The 20,637-nt window shown below is 36.6% G+C and overlaps 1 protein-coding gene across 1 annotated transcript in view; it reads left to right on the top strand.

Moving 5' to 3' along the window:
* Positions 1 to 20,637, top strand: part of NUBPL (nucleotide binding protein like) — a 222,123-nt gene that overhangs the window by 318 nt on the left and 201,168 nt on the right. The window contains exons 2-3 of the mRNA XM_003987533.6: positions 407 to 554; positions 4,312 to 4,346. Coding sequence (XP_003987582.3) covers positions 407 to 554; positions 4,312 to 4,346 — 183 coding nt within the window. The remainder of the gene's footprint in view (positions 1 to 406; positions 555 to 4,311; positions 4,347 to 20,637) is intronic.

The raw sequence follows: 20,637 nt of genomic DNA on the forward strand, positions 1-20,637 counted from the left end.
TTGGCTGAACGTCCCCACTTTATAAGCAGGCCCCAGTAGAACCGGCCGAGGCGAGGCGGGATATGCAACAGATTCCTAAAACATGGATGTGTGGCTTGTACACTGTTTTCTGTGTTGGTTTATTTAGAAAATAGTTTAAGGAGAAGAAAGCTTAACTCTGCACAGAGGCAGTTTATTTACTTTCCGTTTTTTACGTCTGCATATCCTGGCAGGTAAATTTCAACTTGAACAGTATATTTTTACCTTTGTGATCAATATCAATAGGTAGGACGAAAAACCGAACTAATGGAAATTAGAATTAGCCTAGAAAAGAAACCCCTCTTACAAACTCCGAATTTGTACTTTAACAGCGTGATAATGGAGATGGCTCATTTTAAAACTTTTTTTAATTTTTATTTTTTTTAAGTTATCTGGCGGTGACAGTGAGACTCTAAAACAAAGAAGATCACAAATCCTGTCCCGAGGACTTCCAAAGCAGAAACCAATACAAGGTGTAAAGCAAGTTATAGTTGTGGCTTCTGGAAAAGGTGGAGTTGGAAAATCTACTACAGCAGGTATTGTAGGATATTCTGATTTCGATTAGGAATTTATGCCAACTGGCAACCGCACAGCATTAAAATTCCAGTTTTGATTTTTAAAGAGTTATTTGTTTAATTCCTAATAGCTGATTCCCTAGTACCAGGAGTTGGTAGTGATTAGGACCTTAGATTTGCATTTAGAAAAAACTAGGTACATAGCCACGTGTTTGACTTCTTGATTGAGGAAAACTTGGTCCAGTTGCCCACGAGATTGCCCAGATATTCAGTTAAGTGTCAAATGGCAATGCTGATAATCTTTTTCATAGTGTAGCTATGTAAATTAAATAAGCTAACCACTTAGCCCAGTGTCTTCTAAGTAGTAAATGCTCAGTATTCGGTTGATGTTACTATTTTTTAAACATTTGGTAACTTTAATACAAATTATTTCTATTCTTTGATATTCTTTTCTGGTCTATCAATGTACATATAGCTGCACAGTTGCAATGAGAATTTCTACATTATTGTGTCCATTTTTCATTTAACATAATATTATAAAATCACCATTGATCTAATATTTGAAAATGCTTGGAAAGGTTTAACATTGTTTCAGTTATTTAAAATGTCACCTAATCTTTATATCTTTTACATTAATAATCTTGGAGCAGAGAATTTGTTTTTGGTGGCTCTTTTTGTTTGTAGATTTCATCACGACTGAAGTGCTGCTTTCAGAATCCATAGGAGAAATGCCACCAGAAATAAGAGTTACCATCCATGACTAATAGCCAGATATTCCCAAAGTTTTTCAAAAGAAATTTTTTATTGCTAAAAAGATTATTCCAGTGTAATGTAAAAGGGTAAAGACTTCCCTCCTTCCAAACCTGCACAACAGAGGTGACTTGTATTATTAATTTGTAGTCATAAAACACTCTTTATCTTACTGTTTCCTTATACTTAATTTTCAGTCATTTCAGTGGGAATGGCTGCTAGTTCAGGTTTTATCCCACTGTCTTTTTGCAGATGATTTTTTTTTTCTTTTCTCTCTCTCTCTCTCTTTTTTTTTTTAGAGGAGAGAAGAGAGACTGCCTGTGCATGTGCCTGCAAGAGCGGGGGAGGGGCAGAGGGAGAGAGAATCTTAAGCAGGCTCCTGGCCCAGCTCAGAGCCAGCTTTGGGCTCCATCTTATGACTGTGAGATCCTGACCCGAGCCAAAATCAAGAGTCAGATGCTTAACTGACTCAGCCATCTAGGAGCCCCGTTTGTTGCAGATGATATTTAGAAAATGACTGTCCTCATTATAGTTTATTTGTTGATTTTGGTATAGCCCTAGATTGGCAAGATCCTTGAAGTCATTTTTTTTTTCAGACTATTGAACTTAAAGTTGGGGGACATTGTACCTTAAAATCCTTCAGTTCCATTGAAATCAATGACATTTTTGAAATAAGGGCTAGTACAGAGTTCTGTGACTATCACTAGAGATCTTGTCTTCACTTGAAACCATATTTAGTAATTTCCCAGTATAGCAGTTTTATAGTTTTACAACCAGGTACAAATCCAACTAGATAGTGTTATTAGTTCAATTTTTTCTCATTTTTACCTGAAGTTAATTGTGGAAGAGTTTTTCAGATATTTTGAAGAAACTAAAATTTACCAAGTATTATAGTAATAATAGGCCTCTAATATATTACTATTTGATAGATACTGTATTATTATTAAAATGATTAGTGATGTTCATAATTAATGCTATAAGCTACACATTTTTACCTTCTTTTCTAAGGGCCTATAATCCATCTATTTAATGTTTCATTTTTAAAATATAGAAGCTTTTAGACTTTGGTTCTAGCATCCACCTCTTCTTGTTTTTTGAAAATTTAGAGTACATTTATTTGATTTCAGTGATGTGAATCCTTTTGCATCTCTGTGATTAAAGGTGGAAAATATTTTCATGATAATCTCTCTAAGTTTTTTGAGTTTTATACAATATAATTTGTTGGGTCTTTAGGTTAGTACTTAGCACATAGTTTTGTTTTTAGTTAGCAGATCATCTGTTGCCATGGAATGTGACAGCATTTTATGTTTCTTAAGTTGGCTCCACATCCATCGTGGAGCCCAGCATGGGGGCTTGAATTCACAACTGTGAGATCAAGACCTGAGCTAAGGTCAAGAGTTGAACGCTTTACCAACTGAGCCACCTGGGGCACCCCTGTCACAGCATTTAAATAGAAAAATAAATGAGAAAATATACAGTTGTGACACATAGTAGTGTTTCAGTGAATGCCCCTTCCTTGCTTTTTTTTTATGTTAGCATTATGTCATTCCTCCCAGAGAGCTGGCCTTTACTTTTTCCTAACAGCTCTATCTACATACATAAACCTTAGAAATAAGTTGTTTCTGTTTAACTCTGTTGGTATTATATTTCTTTCCCTTATATATATTTATTCTTGTCCCAAACTATCTCAAAATTCTTCCCATTTGAAAATGTATGCCTGAGATATTTTTGATTACAATGATGACATATGATGAATACAAACATTCTTTGTGATTCCATTGTATGAATGTGAGAAGACCCTAACACTAGATGAATCACTCTCTAAAACTTTCTGCTTAATAGTTAGTTTATGTTTAACGTATGATGTACTTGAAATTCAGAATTATTTTGTAATTTATAAAAATTAGTCAAGTGTCATGGCCTAGTCTAACTATTTCGTATCAGTTTTTCATTTAATTCTCATAATGGTTATGACATAGGAATTATCCTCATTTTATACAGGAGGAAATAGATTTAGGGGTAAAATATCCTACTCCAGGTTATGTAATAGAAGATGGTAGAACTAGGATTTGAACCAGGTCTGCCTTGAAAATTTATGCTCTTAGCTACTTTAAGGAAACCATCTCAGCATGATTTATAACATTGTTCTGTTAAGGAAATGTGATTCACAGTATGAGAGTCTGTTTATTTATCAGTCTTGGAACTGTTTTACCTTCAGACCTCTCTTCATCTCAGATGTAGCATCTCTCTATTGCTGGGCTAAAAGTAGCTTTGAGACTATTTTCCTTCTTTATGTTTTGGGATTCACTAGCAATAGGCAGTTTTGGGAACATGTTTTACTGCCTTACCTTTGACCTTCTTCCCTTTCCTCTGCAAAATGAGCTAGCCTTTATATAGGGGTATTTGTGAGTTAGGTATTTAGAATTCCTGCATTACCAGCATTTATTTTTCAAAGGCAGTAAGATCATATACATTTTTATTAAAAGGTAGATACTTTTTCTGCACAATGTTTTTGAAAATAATTGAACTCTATGTACCATTAACATTTTTTTTTTATAACATTTATCTATTTTTGGGAGTCAGAGCATGAGCAGGAGAGGGGCAAAGAGAGAGGAAGACAGGCCTCAGGCTCTGAGCCGTCAGCACAGAGTCTGACGCGGGGCTGGAACTCACAAACCATGAGATCATGACTTAGGCTGAAGTCGGATGTTTAACCAACTGAGCTACCCAGGCGCCCCAAGATTGTTTTTTTAAAAAACTAAGTAGATTATTTAAATTATCACATTATAAAAATGGATTATTTAAAATATTAATTTTAGGGCAGGCATCTATTGCTGTTAGAATATTACTGTCTCTTTTTGTCTTTTTTTACTTTCTGTATTCTTTCTTTGTCTTTGTTTTATACCAGTGTGGGAGATACATTAAAAATTTCTCATGTTTTGGTTATTACATTGAAAATATTAAAAGGCAAACTGAATTTTAGTAGAAGGAACATTACTAAATTTAATTACTTTTTTGTTTCTTACAGTGAACCTTGCACTTGCACTAGCAGCGAATGATTCGGTAGGTGTTTATTATTATGAATATTAATTGATTAAAATGCTTTTTAGGGAAATGATAAAGAATGTACTGATATTTTTCATTTACTCTGTCAAAGGCTGTGTAGTGTAGCTGTAGTCACTTGTATTTCTTTAAGGAACTAAAAAGTCTGCCATAAGTACTGATAACATTTAATGATAATGAAAATGAAAGGGGTCAAGGAATTTAGGCAGCCTCTAGAAGGTAGAAAAGGCAAGTTTATGGATTCTTTCTTAGAGCTTCCAAAACATATGTAACTCTGTCTACGCCTTAATTTTAGCTCATTGAAATCCATTTTGGACTTACGTGATAATTTCTCACAGTAGAAGTAGGAAATAAATATGGACAGGAAGTCAGTTTTCTTAGTTCTTAAATTTCCAAAGATGTCTTTATTTTGCCTTTGTATTTGATAGTTTGACTAGATGTAGACTTCCAGGTTCAAAATAATTGCATCTCTGAACCTTGTAAACAACATTCCTTTTTCTTCTCACATGCTAATAAAATATCTGATGCTAATAGGATTCATATTGCTTTGTAATAACCTGTGTTTTTCCCCTCAAAGCTTTTAGGGTCTTCTTTATGTATTTTAAGTTTAGAAATGTCATAAATATGTGTCCAGTTTTTGGCTTTAAAATTTTTTGCCTGCTTGGAAGTTAGCCAAGCAGTATCAAGGTTTGAGTCTTTTTCAGCTTAGGGAAATTTCTTCCTTGATCACTTCATTTTTTTATTATTTTTTAAAATGTTTGTTTATCTTAGAGAGAGAGACAGAATGCGAGCAGGGGGAAGGGCAGAGATAGAGGGAGACACAGAATCCGAAGCAGGCTCCAGGTTCTGAGCTGTCCTCACAGAGCCCAACATTGGGCTCAAACTCATGAGCTGTGAGATCATGACCTGAGCTGAACACTTAACCAACTGAGCCACCCAGGTGCCTCTTCCTTGTTTACTTTAAGTGGTGTGTTTGTTCTCTCTCCAGGTACCTATTGGATAGGTATTAACTCTTTATGCTTGTTAATTTGTCTTTCATGTTCTCCATTTCTTTGTCTTTTGTTTGCTATATGTTTTGGAAGATATCTTAGACTATTTTCCACACTGCTTTGTTGGGCTTTAGTTGTTATTTAGCCCTTCTGAGTTTTATTTTTAAATTCAGAAATTGTATTTTTCCAGTTTTCCAAAACTCTTTCATATTTTACACATACCAGAAAAACAATGGCTGTATCATTCATTTGAATCTTTCTGAGGATGCTAATTAGAACTAATAAAAAAGTGTTCCTTTTAGTGATCTGTATTTACTTAGCTTGGTGGTTTTTATAATGTGATGCTCAGACCAGTAGAATCAGCACCACCTGAGAAATTGTTAGACATACAAAATCTTGAACTGAACCGAAATCTGAATTAGAAACCATGAGGGTGGAGTCCCACAATCTGTGTGTGTGTGTGTGTGTGTGTGTGTGTGTGTGTGTATTTGCATACATTGTATTTTTAAATTTAATTTTTTATTGAAGTGTATTTGACACAATGTTATATTAGCTGGAATCTGTGTTTTAACCAGCCATCTATATGATTTTGAGGCATGCTCATCTTTGAGAATCCTGGATCTAGAGTTTGTGAAAACTCTTACCTCCTAATGTCACCCTCTTTGTTTTCTTTTTTCTTTTTAAAATGTTTTATTTATTTTTGAGAGAGCACAGGCTGGGGGAGGGGCAGAGAGAAAAGAGGACAGAGGATTTGAAGCAGGCTCTGCGCTGACAGCAGTAAGCCTGATATGGGACTTGAACTCAGCAACCATGAGATCATGACCTTAGCTGAAGTCAGATGCTCAACCAACTGAGCCACCAAGGTGATCTCTATTTACTTAGCTTGGTGGTTCTTTTTGTTTTCTAGTGTGGTTATGTTTTTTTATTTAGTTTTAAACTATTTTTTCTCTTGTTGTATCAGTGGGAATTTGAAGAGTTTAGGTAACCATATTGAAGTAAGAACCAGTAATAAATTTTTAAAAATAATTTTTATTAGGGCACTGAGTTACCCTGAAGAAGAGCCCTCATCTTGCTTAAAGAAGGGAGGAAACAGGGAAGATTCAGTGGTTGGGAAGGTAGATAAATTTGTAGGTGTGGAGATCTTTTAATTTGGTTATCATTTTAGCCAAAGCTTTGAGTCTTAAGTCAGTGTGACGCCATAATGGAATAAGAGAGCAAATGATGAAAAGAATAAAGAAGGGTTGGTTCCTTCATGTTAAATATTTTCAGTCTTGATGAGATGGTAGCTCAGAAAGTTTTTTTTTTTTTTTTCCTTCTGTTTTTTTGTGGTTTTTCTTTTCTTCTTTCAGGGAGCAAGGATGAGGGCAGATCCATCTTTAATGCTTTATATGTATGATAGGGAAATGGCAACAAGAAAGGAAAAGCAATAATACTTTACCTGGCTCATTTTTTCAGAAGTCTTTAGTATCCTCAAGTGTTTTTAAACATGTTTGTAAAATCTTCCTTTCGTTGTCTATGATCCTGATGAAGGTGTTTTTTTGTTTTTCATTTCTTGATTTTTTTTTTTTAGCGAAGTTACTATTTTTGATTAGAGTCTAGCATGTTTGTGACCTGCCAGAGTGACCTGCCAGAGGGACAGCCTGCATATAGAAAAGAAAAGCTGTATCTGTTCTATATGATGTAAATGCATCTGACATAGTTTTTATTTTATTTTATTTTATTTTATTTTATTTTATTTTATTATTTTTTTATATGAAATTTATTGTCAAATTGGTTTCCATACAACACCCAGTGCTCATCCCAACAGGTGCCCTCCTCAATACCCCTCAGCCATTCTCCCCTCCCTCCCACCCCACATCAACCCTCAGTTTGTTCTCAGTTTTTAAGAGTCTTTAAGTTTTGGCTCCCTCCCTCTCTAACCTTTTTTTTTTTTGTCCCCTCCCCCATGGTCTTCTGTTAAGTTTCTTAGGAATACTACGTGGCAATGGCATAGTTTTGTACTCTGTATTTCCCAACTTAAGATTTTATTTTATTTTACTTTATTTTATGTATTTAAAGTTTATTTATTCTGAGAGAGAGAGAAAGAGAGCACACATTTGGGCTGTGTGCTCACGTACCAGCAGGAGAGGGAAAGAGAGAGAGGGAGAGAGAGAATCCCAAGCATGCTCTGCACTGTCAGTGCAGAGCCCAACGTGGGGCTCAAACTCTTGAACCATGATATCATGGCCTGAACCGAAGTCAAAAGTTGGATGCTTAACTGACTGAGCCACCTAGGCACCCTCCAACTTAATATTTTATTAATATTAAAATACTACAAAATATTGTTTGGAGGACATGTTTGGTCCTTAGGGGAAACCCAAGGTTCCTCTCAGCTCTTCTATTTGCCTGGGTTGATACAGATGGTCAGGGTATATCACTTTATGGGGTTAAAAACTCCATTAAGGATGGTGTTTTTAGAGCCTCTCTAATGATTCATTTTCATGGAGTGTTAATTTGGTGGAGCTTGTCCACAGAGTTGTATTGTATTGTAGTATTTTTAAAAGGGGTCTCTGATTTGCTTTTCTGTAGGCCAACTTTGTTCAGGACCTTGGTTGGTCTGTCTTTCTTTCTTTCTTTCTTTCTTTCTTTCTTTCTTTCTTTCTTTCTTTCTTTCTTTCTTTCTTTCTTTCTAATGTTTATTTATTTTGAGAGGGGGTTGGGGAGGGTATGAGCGGGGGAGGGGCAGAGAGAGAGGGAGACAGAGAATCCTAAGCAGGTTGTGCTGTCAGCACAGAGCCCTGTGCAGGGCTCAAACTCTTGAACCATGAGATCATGGCCTGAGCCAAAATCAAGAGTCATCTTAACTGAGCTCCCCAGGCACCCCTCTTATTTCCTTTCTTTTCCATGGGTTGGTGCTTACCTTTTTTCAGCATTGGAGTGGGAAGATCCAGGAAAGGGAGACAGGGCCAGGAAGCTATTCATTTTACTTTTCATGTTGACTTTAATCTCTAAACTGGATTTTGTAAACACTGGGGGTGTGTGTAAGATAGTCCATTGGGATGTGGGAGGGAAATTTTTCTTTTCCATTTGTATTAAATTTTATCTTATCTTTTTTTTTAAATTTTTTTTTAATGTTTATTTTATTTTTGAGAGAGGTAGAGACAGAATGCGAGTGGGTTAGGGTCAGAGAGAGAGGGAGACACAGAATCTGAAGCAGGTTCCAGGCTCTGAGCTGTCAGCACAGAGCCCGACGCTGGGCTTGAACTCACGAGCTGTGAGATCATGACCCAAGCCGAAGTTGGATGCTCAACCGACTGAGCCACCAGGTGCCCCAATTTTATCTTATCTTTTAAAATTTGTGTTTTTGGTATTTTTTGGAATTTATACTATATTAGTATATATAGTGAATACAGTAGCTCTAATGTAATTTATAAACAAATATATTAACATATATTAGGGATGTATGCTCAAACATTTTTTTACTTATTGGAGTTCATGATCAGAAAAGTTCAGATGTCATTAGCTTAGGCAAAAGAAATTTCTGGGTTGGGTTATGGACCCAGTTTAAAAGAAGACTACTTTGTAGATTGAAGTAAAGGCCTTCCAGGAATAGGGTATGAATTTTCCCTTTTCCTAGTCTTTGGTACTTACCTTTGGGAATGTAGAAGGTAGTATTGCAGGGCAGAGTTTGGGATCATGTGTGCCATGTGTCTAAATATTGCCTCCAGTGGTTTTTTGGAGCTGGCTCATGCTAGTTTGAGAGTGCTTATTGTTAAATTTTCAGGAATTTGGGAACTAGTTGATATCCTGTTGTTACCATGCAGTAGGCCACAGTGAGAGTATTTAAACCATGGAAATCAACAAATATTGAAAATCAGACACTGCATCCCACCCCACCCTGAACCAATTGTTAAACATTTACTGGCACACCACTGATCATACGTATTGACTATCATATTTTTTTATTTTTCCTCTTTCTATCTTAACCATATTATGGATATCATTTTTCTACAATATAACTTAATAAACAGTGAGAAGAGCACTCTTGGGAGAAGGAAACATAAAGACTACCAGAAGCCATTGATAAGCTCTGTGAGATTCCTAAGTCAATTCAGTTCATTTTAGTCCAAATAACATTTGAGTACCTGTAACACTCATTGCCAGACACCCTGGGAATATAAAGAAAAATAAATGGGCTGGGGGAGTTCACAGCCAGCCAAGGCTACATTCATGAAACAGTGTTGTGTGTGTGTGTGTGTGTGTGTGTGTGTGTGTGTGTGTGTGTATGTGTGTATGTACTTATATAATTTGTACATATTTCTATGTATCTGTGTGTGTGTATTTTGGTGGTATATAGATGAATTAGGTTCAATAATAGTTTCTTCTGTGAGTGAGAGAGTGTTAATTAAGATAACAGTTAAGGTTTTATTGTGCGTCATAACAGTAGACGCATTGTGTATCTTAAAGGTTTTATAATCTAGTGGAGACAAAAGGAAGATGAATGTCTTAAAATCATGAGCTGTATTCAAGGTCAAATATAGTAGTGTATTTATCCAGGATGAGTAGCTTTTATTTCAGAGAAAAGCAACTTTTTTTTTTCATAGAGCATTTTCATGAACATAATTGTATTTGGTTCTCACAGAAATGTGTAATGCAGTGCCATAGTATTTATCAGTTTTACAGTCTTTATTGATTCTGTCTGATCCTTGCCACATTTCATCAGCCAGCAAATATCTTTATTTCTCTCTCTGCAATATTTTTTTAAGATGTATTTTTCTGTTGCCACCATTTCTACTCTAAGGCTCACATTACTATTTGGCTCATTTATTCATTTATACTTGAAACAGTTATTGAGTGCCTACTACATCCCAAGAACTTTGTTTGGAGGATACAGAAGTGAATGAGACACACAGTCCATGCCTTTGAGGAACTCATACACTAGCAGACCGCTGCAGTGATCAAATATATTACCTACTCATGTTCAAATCCATTCAGACATAATACCTGATTACTCTTACTAAAGCACTATTGGAATTACATCACTCCCCTGCTCAGCGTCACTGTTGAATGCCTTTATTGGTATTCAAGATCCTCAGTGATATGGCTTTCATCTTTCTTTGTGGGTTTGTCTTCAGCTCTCCTAAATGGTCCTTGTGTTGTAGCGCTACCCAATCTGGGTTGCTTGAAGTTGCCAATTTGGGCTTGGATATACTATGTTCTTGCTCTCTTACAGCCTTTCTCGTACCTTACTGCTGGAGTGTCCTCTTTACCTTTTTTCAGCTTTACGTGCCCTACCTTCCAGGCTGCCATTTATGGCTATGCTGGTTATATCCTGCATAAGGGTGCTTGTCAGGGAGGTTGTGTGATGACAGAAATCCAAACTACCCTTTTCTTGTGTAACTGGAGGCTGCAGTATTTTTTGTTTTGTTTATTTATTATTTTTTAAGTAAGCTCTAGGACCAATGTGGGGCTTGAACTCACGACCCCCAGTATCAAGAGTCATATAATGTACCTACTTAGCCAGCCAGACACCCCTGCAAGCTGCATTCTAATTCACACAGAGGCACTGGATGAGCCAGCTTTGCCTTCAGGGGCAGCAATGAAGTGCTCCCTGAATTCCTCTCTTTTTCCATATTGGGAAATCCAATAGCACTATTTTTTATTATTGTTGTTGTTGTTGTTGTTGTTGTTGTTGTTGTTGTTGTTGTCAGGGGCAGCTTAATGAAGTGCTCCCTGAATTCCTCTCTTTTTCCGTATTGTGAAATCCAGTAGCACTATTTATTATTATTATTGTTGTAATGAAGTGCTCCCTGAATTCCTCTCTTTTTCTGTATTGGGAAATCCAGTAGCACTATTATTATTATGGTGGTTGTTGTTGTTGTTGTTGTTGTTGTTGTTGTCGTCAGGGGCAGCTTAATGAAGTGCTCCCTGAATTCCTCTCTTTTTCCGTATTGGGAAATCCAGTAGCACTATTTATTATTATTATTGTTGTAATGAAGTGCTCCCTGAATTCCTCTCTTTTTCTGTATTGGGAAATCCAGTAGCACTATTATTATTATGGTTGTTGTTGTTGTTGTTGTTGTTGTTGTTGTCGTCAGGGGCAGCTTAATGAAGTGCTCCCTGAATTCCTCTCTTTTTCCGTATTGGGAAATCCAGTAGCACTATTTATTATTGTTGTTGTTGTTGTTGTTGTTGTTGTTGTTATTATTATTATGCCCATGCAACCATTCTGATAATTTTTATAATAACAAATGATATTACTAGCATTTATTGAGTGCTTATTATATGTCAAGCACTATTCCTCCTGACATGGTTCTTAACTCACTTATGTTTCATAACAACCATATGGGAATAGGTACTATTATCATCCCTGTTACAGATAAGGAAGCAGAAGTACCTGGAGGCTATGTTGCCTAGGGTCACTCAGGAAGTAAATAGCAGAGCCAAGATTTGAATGCCAACCTAGATCCTGTGCTCTTAACTTCCTTGCTCAATTCCTATCTTAGCTAGATTCTTATGAATGAAGACTGTGTTGTCTTTATCCTTGGCTACCCCTTAGCAGCTAGCACAGTGCTTTATGACTTAGGAAATACACAATAAATGTTTGCCACATGGATGAATTGAGTACATAGAATGGTTTTACAGTATATTAAGTGCAAAGTTTTGTTTAGTTTTCTTTGTTTTTTTGAGAAGTGGTGTGGGATGAGAGGACTTTTTGTGGCTTAGTAGGCTATACACTGTTCTGTTCCTGCTTCTTAAAAGCTTGTGCATTCCATGATTCTGCTTAACCCTCTTCTCATTTTGTACTCTTTATCTGCTAATCTCATTTCTCCCTCTGCTGCATTACTACCCATGTGTCTTTGATTCCAAATGTATCACCAGCCCAGATTTCTTTGCTGGGTACCAGACCTGCCTTTCTAGTTGTCTCTTAAGACATCCACTTGAATGTTTGACAGACATTCAAGCTCAGCATGTATAAAACCAAACTCTTTTCCTATAACCATCTTTGTCCTGTGGGGTCATTAGTCACCCGTTCCTGCTTCTTCTACCCATTAAAGTTCTCTAGACTATGTCCTCTCATTTTAGTCCTTAATTCACAGCCTTATTCAGACTCTTACTATGTACCTTCTGTGAGGTGATCCCTGCTCTTTATTTTCTCTGCTATGATGTTTTGAGGAAAGAATTAACACTTTCCATATTATTTTAAAAGAGTTTGTTTATTTGTTTATCTCCTATGCTAGTCTGTGAACCTTTTAGGGGCAATGATTTTGGTCTTACTTTTTTTTTAAATCCTCAGTGCCTAGTTCAGTGATGGTGTATGGTAGGTTCTTGGTAAATGTTGGTAATAACAGTGGAACATTAAGTGAAGAATGATTGTGAATTTATATACACACATACATGTATATTTCATTTCTGTGGCAAATTCTAAGCGTTGGATAAGTTGTTTATAATTTGGCCATTAAAGGCTAAATGATGTCTTTTTTTCTTCTACTTAATTTTATGTATTTATTTATTTAAAAAGTTTACATCCAAATTAGTTAGCATATAGTGCAACAATGATTTCAGGAGTAGATTCCTTAGTGCCCCTTACCCATTTAGCCCATCCCCCCTCCTACAACCCCTCCAGTAACCCTCTGTTCTCCATATTTAAGAGTCTCTTATGGGGCGCCTGGGTGGCTCAGTTGGTTAAGCGTGCGACTTCGGCTCAGGTCATGATCTCGCCGTCCGTGGGTTCGAGCCCTGCGTCGGGCTCTGTGCTGACAGCTCAGAGCCTGGAGCCTGTTTCAGATTCTGTGTCTCCCTCTTTCTGTGACCCTCCCCTTTCATGCTCTCTCTCTGTGTCAAAAATAAATAAATGTTAAAAAAAAAAGATTAAAAAAAAAAAAAGAGTCTCTTATGTTTTGTCCCCCTCCCTGTTTTTATATTATTTTTGCTTCCCTTCCCTTGTGTTCATCTGTTCTCTGTCTTAAAAGTCCTCATATGAGTGAAGTCATGTGATATTTGTCTTTCTCTGACTAATTTCACTTAGCATAATACCCTCTAGTTCCATCTATGTAGTTGCAAATGGCAAGATTTCATTCTTTTTGATTGCCGAGTAATACTCCATTGTGTGTGTGTGTGTGTGTGTGTGTGTGTGTGTGTGTGTGTGTGTATATCCCATCTTCTTTATCCATTCATCCATTGATGGACATTTGGGATCTTTCCATACTTTGGCTATTGTTGATAGTACTCCTATAAACATGGGGGTGCATGTGTCCCTTCGAAACAGCACACCTGTGTCCTTTGGCTAAATACCTAGTAGTGCAATTGCTGGGTCGTAGGGTAGTTCTATTTTTAGTTTTTTGAAGAACCTCCATAGTGTTTTCCAGAGTGGCTGCACCAGCTTGCATTCCCATAAATGATGCCTTTTTTTTCCCTGAGCACATGAAATAATTAAAACTTAAATGGGTTAATATATGTGGAGAGCTTAGCACACTGGCTGATACATAGTAAGTTCTAAGTCACTTTTTAGTATGGATAGCTAAATAAAAGTCTGTAAGTAATATTTCAAAATAAAAGTTAATACACATTTTATTTATTTGACTATTTTTGTAAACTTTTTGCTTAATTTCCATTGCTAGAATGAATCATTAGAATTTTAATTGGACTTACACATGGAAAATGAAGCAGTATTATCTTCAACGAGTTGTGGTTTTTTTTCATATCTCAAAATATTTTTTTCCCATGATCACATAATGTCTTTACACGTATTCTTTCTTTTAAAATTTTTTTTACATTTATTTATTTTTGAGAGACAGAGTGAGACAAAGTGAGAGTGGGGGAGGGGCAGAGAGAGAGGGAGGCACAGGATTGGAAGCAGGCTCCAGGCTCTAAGCTGTCAGCACAGAGCCTGATGCGGGGCTCGAACCCACAGACTTTGAGATCATGACCTGAGCTGAAGTCGGATGCTGAACCGACTGAGCCACCCAGGCACCCCTACACTTATTCTTTCCAGACATCCTTCTCCTTTTCACAAATTATCATGAGTGTTTCTTTAAATGGAATTAAGATTTTCTTAAGCTTTTGAAGTTCTGTGCTCATGTTAGGAAAAATTAGGAAGTTTTTGTTCACGATTGAAGTTTCGGATTTTAGAATTTTCAGTGATCTTGGAACATATTATGTACCACCACTTAAGGCACTGATTTTCTTCATTAATAGTTATATGTATAGTAGTTGCTAGTCTAGCTTGTTGATGTCAGATGAAACAGGGCTTGATTCTGGCTTTGCCTCTTGGAAACTGTGAGACTTTTGCCTGTACCTACCTCTTTTTTTTTTTTTTTTTAATGTTCATTTATTTTGAGAGAGAGAGAGAAGCAGTGCAAGCATGGGAGGGGCAGGGAGAGAGGGAGAGAGAGAATCCCAAGCAGGTTCTGCACTGTCAGCACAGAGCCCAACGTGGGGCTTGATCTCATGAGCTGTGAGATCATGTCCTGAGTTGAAATGAAGAGTTGGACACTTAACTGACTGAGCCACCCCGGTGCCCACCTATACCTACCTCTTAGGGTTGTAAGTATTAAAGGAGATGATGTTTATAAAGCACTAAGCACAGAGCCTGGCACACAATTAATGCTGATGTGAGCTATTCTTATTAGCTGTTATAACATTCCACATGCCAGCCCAAACATATTATTATAATCTGGAATATTAGTTATGGTGTGAATTTGGATTAAATATGGTTGAGACTGTGTTTCTCATAATTACATATGTGGAATCCTGATGTATATACTTAGTGCAAGTTCATAAGGTTGTGGCTCATCTTTTTTTTTTTTTTATTTTTTTAAATGTTTACTTATTTTTGAGAGAGACAGAGACAGTATGCAAGTGGGCTGTGGCACAGAGAGAGGGAGGCACAGAATCTGAAGCAGGCTCCAGGCTCTGAGCTGTCAGTACAGAGCCTGATGCAGGGCTTGAACTCACAAGCTATGAGATCATGACCTGAGCCAAAGTCAGACGCTCAACTGACTGACACCCAGGCGCCCCATGGCTCATCTTTTTTTTAATGCTAGTGTTGCACTATATTAAGTTGACTTGTTATTAACGTCTTTTTTTTAAACGGTAATTTTGTTGTATATGCAATAGATAAGTTTCTTATAAAAATATTTTGTCTCAATATTATGGTTAGCTATTTTGGAGGAAGGGTACACTATTAGTGTTTAAAGTATAATTATTTTAAAGGTAGAGGGAAACTGGGGCAAGAGATCCAGAAGGAACAATTGCAAAATGATTATTTTTTGCTTGTTTTTGTTCTTCAATTCAATGGTAATTCTTGTGGATAGATGTGTTTTATAAGTGCATTTAAATTCATGAATTTTGACATTTACCAAAAAGAAAGAGACTCAGAAAATATATTTGCAATTAGAGCAAAAAGCTTTACTAAAAGTAAGAATTTCTTTCAGGATGGGAAATGGAAATATTCATAATAATTGATGACTTTTCTTGCAAATATTTGATAATTATAGCTACACATATTCATACATACATGAATGGGGGATTATAACTTTGTAATCATTGAAAAGAATGAATAGATTTCTAATGAATTTTTCTTATTCCTTCATATATAGGTTTGTTTATTCATTTATCAACCATTTATTGAAGGCCTGTCATTTCCTAGGGGCTGTGCTTAGCATGGGGATGCAGAATTGAAAAAGCCCTGCCTCTGTCCTCATCTTAGTTAATTTGCTGCCCGAGTGACTGGGAGAGTGTCATTTCCATTCGGAGCAGGGATCACTGTATGACTTGCTGATTCTTGTCTCCAGTCTTCTTCCTTTCTCACTTACCACAGATGGCTTTTCCCACTCTCAAGCCTTCAATCCCATTTTATTTACTTTACTCCTAGCATGTGGTCTTGCCTCCTAATCCACATGAATAATGGACTTTCCATTGGTAACGTACTTACTATTTTCTTCCTCTGTCGAGTGTATCTTTATACAGTCATATGATCTCTTGTCTCTTCCTGCCTCAGAGAAAGAGATATCAGACCTCATACCTCTATCTGGACTCTTTGTCCTTCATTTCCCGCCTTTTCTAGCAGTTTGATTCATAAATTCCTTTTGGTTATCTTTAGTTTGTTTGCTAATTCCTTCCTCTTGGTCTATAGATCTACTCATGTTACTCATACACACTGAAAAATATAAATGTGTATATTTGTTGGGTGAGTGAATAAAACAGCATATCTTCTTTACCTGTTTCCCCCAAGCTTCTGCCCTCTGTTACATTCCCATTACAGCCATACTCATACTGGAGAGCGTAGTCTACACTGGCTGTGTCAGTTTACCCAATTCTCATTTATTTCTCAACTTCTGTAATTTGACTTCTTATTATCCTACTATTGAATTTCCTCCCCTAGTCACCAGCTATCTTCCATGAATATTTGTTCCCTTTCTCTCAATTCTACTTGATTTTCTACTCCATTGGGTTCTACTGACCACAGGTGCTGACACCTTAGAGAATATTTGTTTGGCTTTTACAGCATCATTCTGTCTTGATTCTTCTTTCTCTGACCTTTTCAGTTTCCTCTCTGACTTTTCATGTCATTCCATTTCTATATGTTCTTATTTTCTCCCTCATGCATACATGTCCTCCCTTTATTTTCATATACTGCTTCGTCAGTGTCTCTTTTTTAAAATCCTTATTTTCATTAGTTTACTCGACATCTCCATTGGTGTTCTACAGATATGTCAGATTTAAATAATTGATATGGAACTGCCATGATTATCTTTCTCTACAAACTTCTGTTCCTGTGTTCCTTAATAATTTACGTATATGTTACCATCACGCATTTCAGTTATCTATTGATGTGTAACAAACTACCCTAAAGTTTGTGACATAAAGCGATAGCCTTTATGTTCACAGATTCTGTGAGACAGGAGTTCAGACAGAATATAGCAGGGATGGCTTGTCTCTGTCCTACTGAAACTTCACCAGGGAAGACCTGGCTAGGGACTGGAATTATCTGGAGGCTCTTCACTCATATGCTTAGTACTTGGATGACGATTATTTGAGGGCTGATCTCAGTTGAGATCATTGATCTCAAAAGCATTTCCATGGCTTTTCCAAATGTTATGTGAACTTCTTTACTGCATGGTAACCTTAGTGTAGTAGGTTGACTTCTTACATAGTGGCTCAGGGCTCTAAGAGTTAATGACCCAGTGAATAGGAAGGAAGCTCTCTGGCCTTCTTTGACTAAAGAGAAAGGCCTCAATCTTCTCTTTGGCGAAGAGGGGAGTCAGCCTAGATTCTGGGTTGAAGTACTCATGTGTCTTCCCAGATTCAAGAGGAGGAGACATAAACTTAACTTCATGATGGGAGGGGTATCAAAAAATATGTGTCCATGTTTTAAAACTACTATACCAGGTCTCCTGGTATCCTACTTCGAAACCTTGATATCATCCTTGCCTTTCATTTCTCTGATCCCACTCTGCTTTTGTATATCAGTCACTAAGTGCTGGCCTTTTCTCCATTATCATTAACCTTGGTAAGAATTCTTTCACCTTTCACTGAAGAGTTTTTTATAAACTCTTATTTGATCTACATAATCTCTCCCACCTTGAATTAAATAATTCCTCGTATTGATTGTAGGATAGTTCTTCCTACATATAGGTCTTTGTCCAGATTGCTTAGCTTAGTTCTTAAAGGTTTGTTCTACTTAAATTTCCTCTCTGCCCTTGACTTTGAATTAACTGTGCCTTTGCATTGACTGTCCTCTTTGCCTTCCTTGCCCAGCTGCTTTCACCCTTCAGGTCTCATGTTGACTGTCACTTCCTACGTGAACTCTTACTAGTGGCTTCAATAATGTCACTTCTTCCTCTGTTGGTTCATATGTTTATCTCCTGCCATTAGAGTGATCATAACTTCCATGATGTGAGGGACTGCATCTTAAAATCATCTGCCACTATTGCCTGGCCCATCATTACATACTTGGTAAATGCTTGCTAGGTAATTGAAAACAGGTAACACTTTGGTGGACTTCTCCAAAGGTTTGAGTTCCTGGGCTTTATTAAATGCCTATTCAAGTTTTTCAATAAAGGAGTTTACATTCTGTGGTTGAACAATTTTATTTCATTTAAAACATAGACAACAAACCCCAAAATACTTCTATTTGAAATATTATTCTTGTGTGCCAGAACATTTAGGGAAATGGGCAAATATTAGATTTAAAACAAGCTTTGATAAGATTGAAGGCCATGAGAACGAAGTTGAAATCAGAACAGTATTGTTTTCAGTTGTGGCATTTTAAAGCTTTAATTTTGGCCTTGAAATATTTCATGTTACAGATTTCGTTCCAGCCTATTTCCTTTTAGCCAAGAACATGTGATAGCTCGCTTTTGGCAGTTGCACTGTGTGAAAGGGCTAGGGTCAGCACTGCTGGGCAGAAATGGGTCACTGAGTGTTCAGATGAAAGGGGAAGACTTTTAAAGAGTCTTTATTTATTGTTGGTGTAATAAGGCAAAATAATTATAAACTTGAACCTCTCACCATTTTCTTGCTTCTTCCTTTGCGTCTCAAATGCTTTGCCAAATTAACCACATCAACCAATTTTGCAGAAAATGGATTACTGTTTTAAATTGTTCTTTAGCTATTATTCTTAAGCTTCTTCAGAAGCCCTTTCTCCTCTCTTGTCTTCCAAAAGAACATAAGTCTCCTTTGTACTTTCGTAAAAATCTTAAATGGTCACTTAAAGAAATTAGGCAGCGTGTTCTACTTCAGTGACTGATAAAGTGCAACTGCCTTTTTTTCCTGAGTTGGAAGAACTCTAGCTTACTGTTGCTTTAAAAGATGATTTTATTACTGTCAGGACAGATAACAAGCTAGGGTTTTCTAAGAGCAATAAATGACAAGTTGGTTTATGCCTGTGGCTCTTAATGTAACATTCTTATATTAAGGTAGGAAAAGTATTCAGGTAGTCTTTAAAGGCATTCTAGATCCCCTGCATGGAGATATGGTTGCTCTTTCTTTAGATTTTTCCTGAATAGAATAAGACACACAAGTTTTCTACAAACTCTGGAATAGGCTTTGCTCTGAGATCTGTGCTGGAATGTTATCTGGAGTGTGATGGTTCTCTTTGCCAGTCACCATGGAAACTGATCAAGGCTCTATCTTGATAGATAGTGCTAGGTATCCTTTGGGCTATTTGAGCTGCCTTAAATAAAAGATGACCTAGCATTATCTAATCCTATTCTTATGTATTTTCTTTAAAAATGATTAAAAACACAGCTTACTTAAGGGAGAAGAGGATATCTGTATCATATTTCTGTTAGGCTATTTAAAACATTCTATGCAGTTGAAGAGTATTCTGGCCAAGAAACATGACTGAAAATTTTCATTTTGGATGGGCATAATTCCTTTGGTTTGTGATTTTGTCTGTTGGCCTTTGTGCTTATATATATGCAACAGAATAACAAATGCTAAATTTCCATTACCTCCTTAGTGATGGAGAGGAACTGGTCATAGAAATTAAGGCATGGTGTATTATTTTATCATACCATTACCAAATGAAATGTGATTTAAGTGATGACTTCAGAGACATAAAAATTAAAGGCATCTGTGAACAATTAAGGTAACTAAGTGTTCAGATATTATAGACATCCAGTAACACATCTTCTGAAGTGACCAGTCTTTATAAAGTTAGGGAAGCCTTTATATTTACAGTAATGTTTAGAAGTTTGAACCTCAATGGTCTCTCTCCTATTTCCTTAGTGGGGAACTGGTGAAAAGAAGGGGATGGTCTGAGCAGCAATTATCAGAGGAGTTGCCTGGTACTGATTGAAGAGTCTTTTTTTTTAAAAAAACAAAACAAAACAAAAAAATATTTTAATTAAAAGCAGGCTGTGCCCTGTCAGCACAGAGCCTGACACTGGGTTCGGTCTCACGAACCGTGAGATCATGACCTGAGCTGAAATCAAGAGTTGGTCACTTAACTGACTGAGCCACCCAGGCATCCCTTTAATTAGTTAATTTTAAAAATTGAGGTAAAATTCACATTGACTAAGAGTTTGATAGCATTGTTTCATTTTTAAGGGTTTGTTCCATGTTCAAGGGCTGACTCTGATTAAAAAGGCAAAATGGGAAATTGGGTGATTGTGGGTTCCTCTTGGTTATTTTAAATAACATGATTTCCTTTAATGTGGAATAACATTTCTTTGTATGAAATGAAAATGAAGGATATAATACTTGGTGCTTCTACAGATAAAGATATTTTCATTCATTCGTTTAAGTATTTACTGAGTATTTACCATTTGCTAGGCACTTTCTTGGTTCCTGGAGAAAGAGTGGTCAAAATGTCT

The sequence above is a fragment of the Felis catus genome, chromosome B3 (genome assembly GCF_018350175.1).
Source record: "Felis catus isolate Fca126 chromosome B3, F.catus_Fca126_mat1.0, whole genome shotgun sequence".
NCBI classification, from domain to species: Eukaryota; Metazoa; Chordata; class Mammalia; order Carnivora; family Felidae; genus Felis; species Felis catus.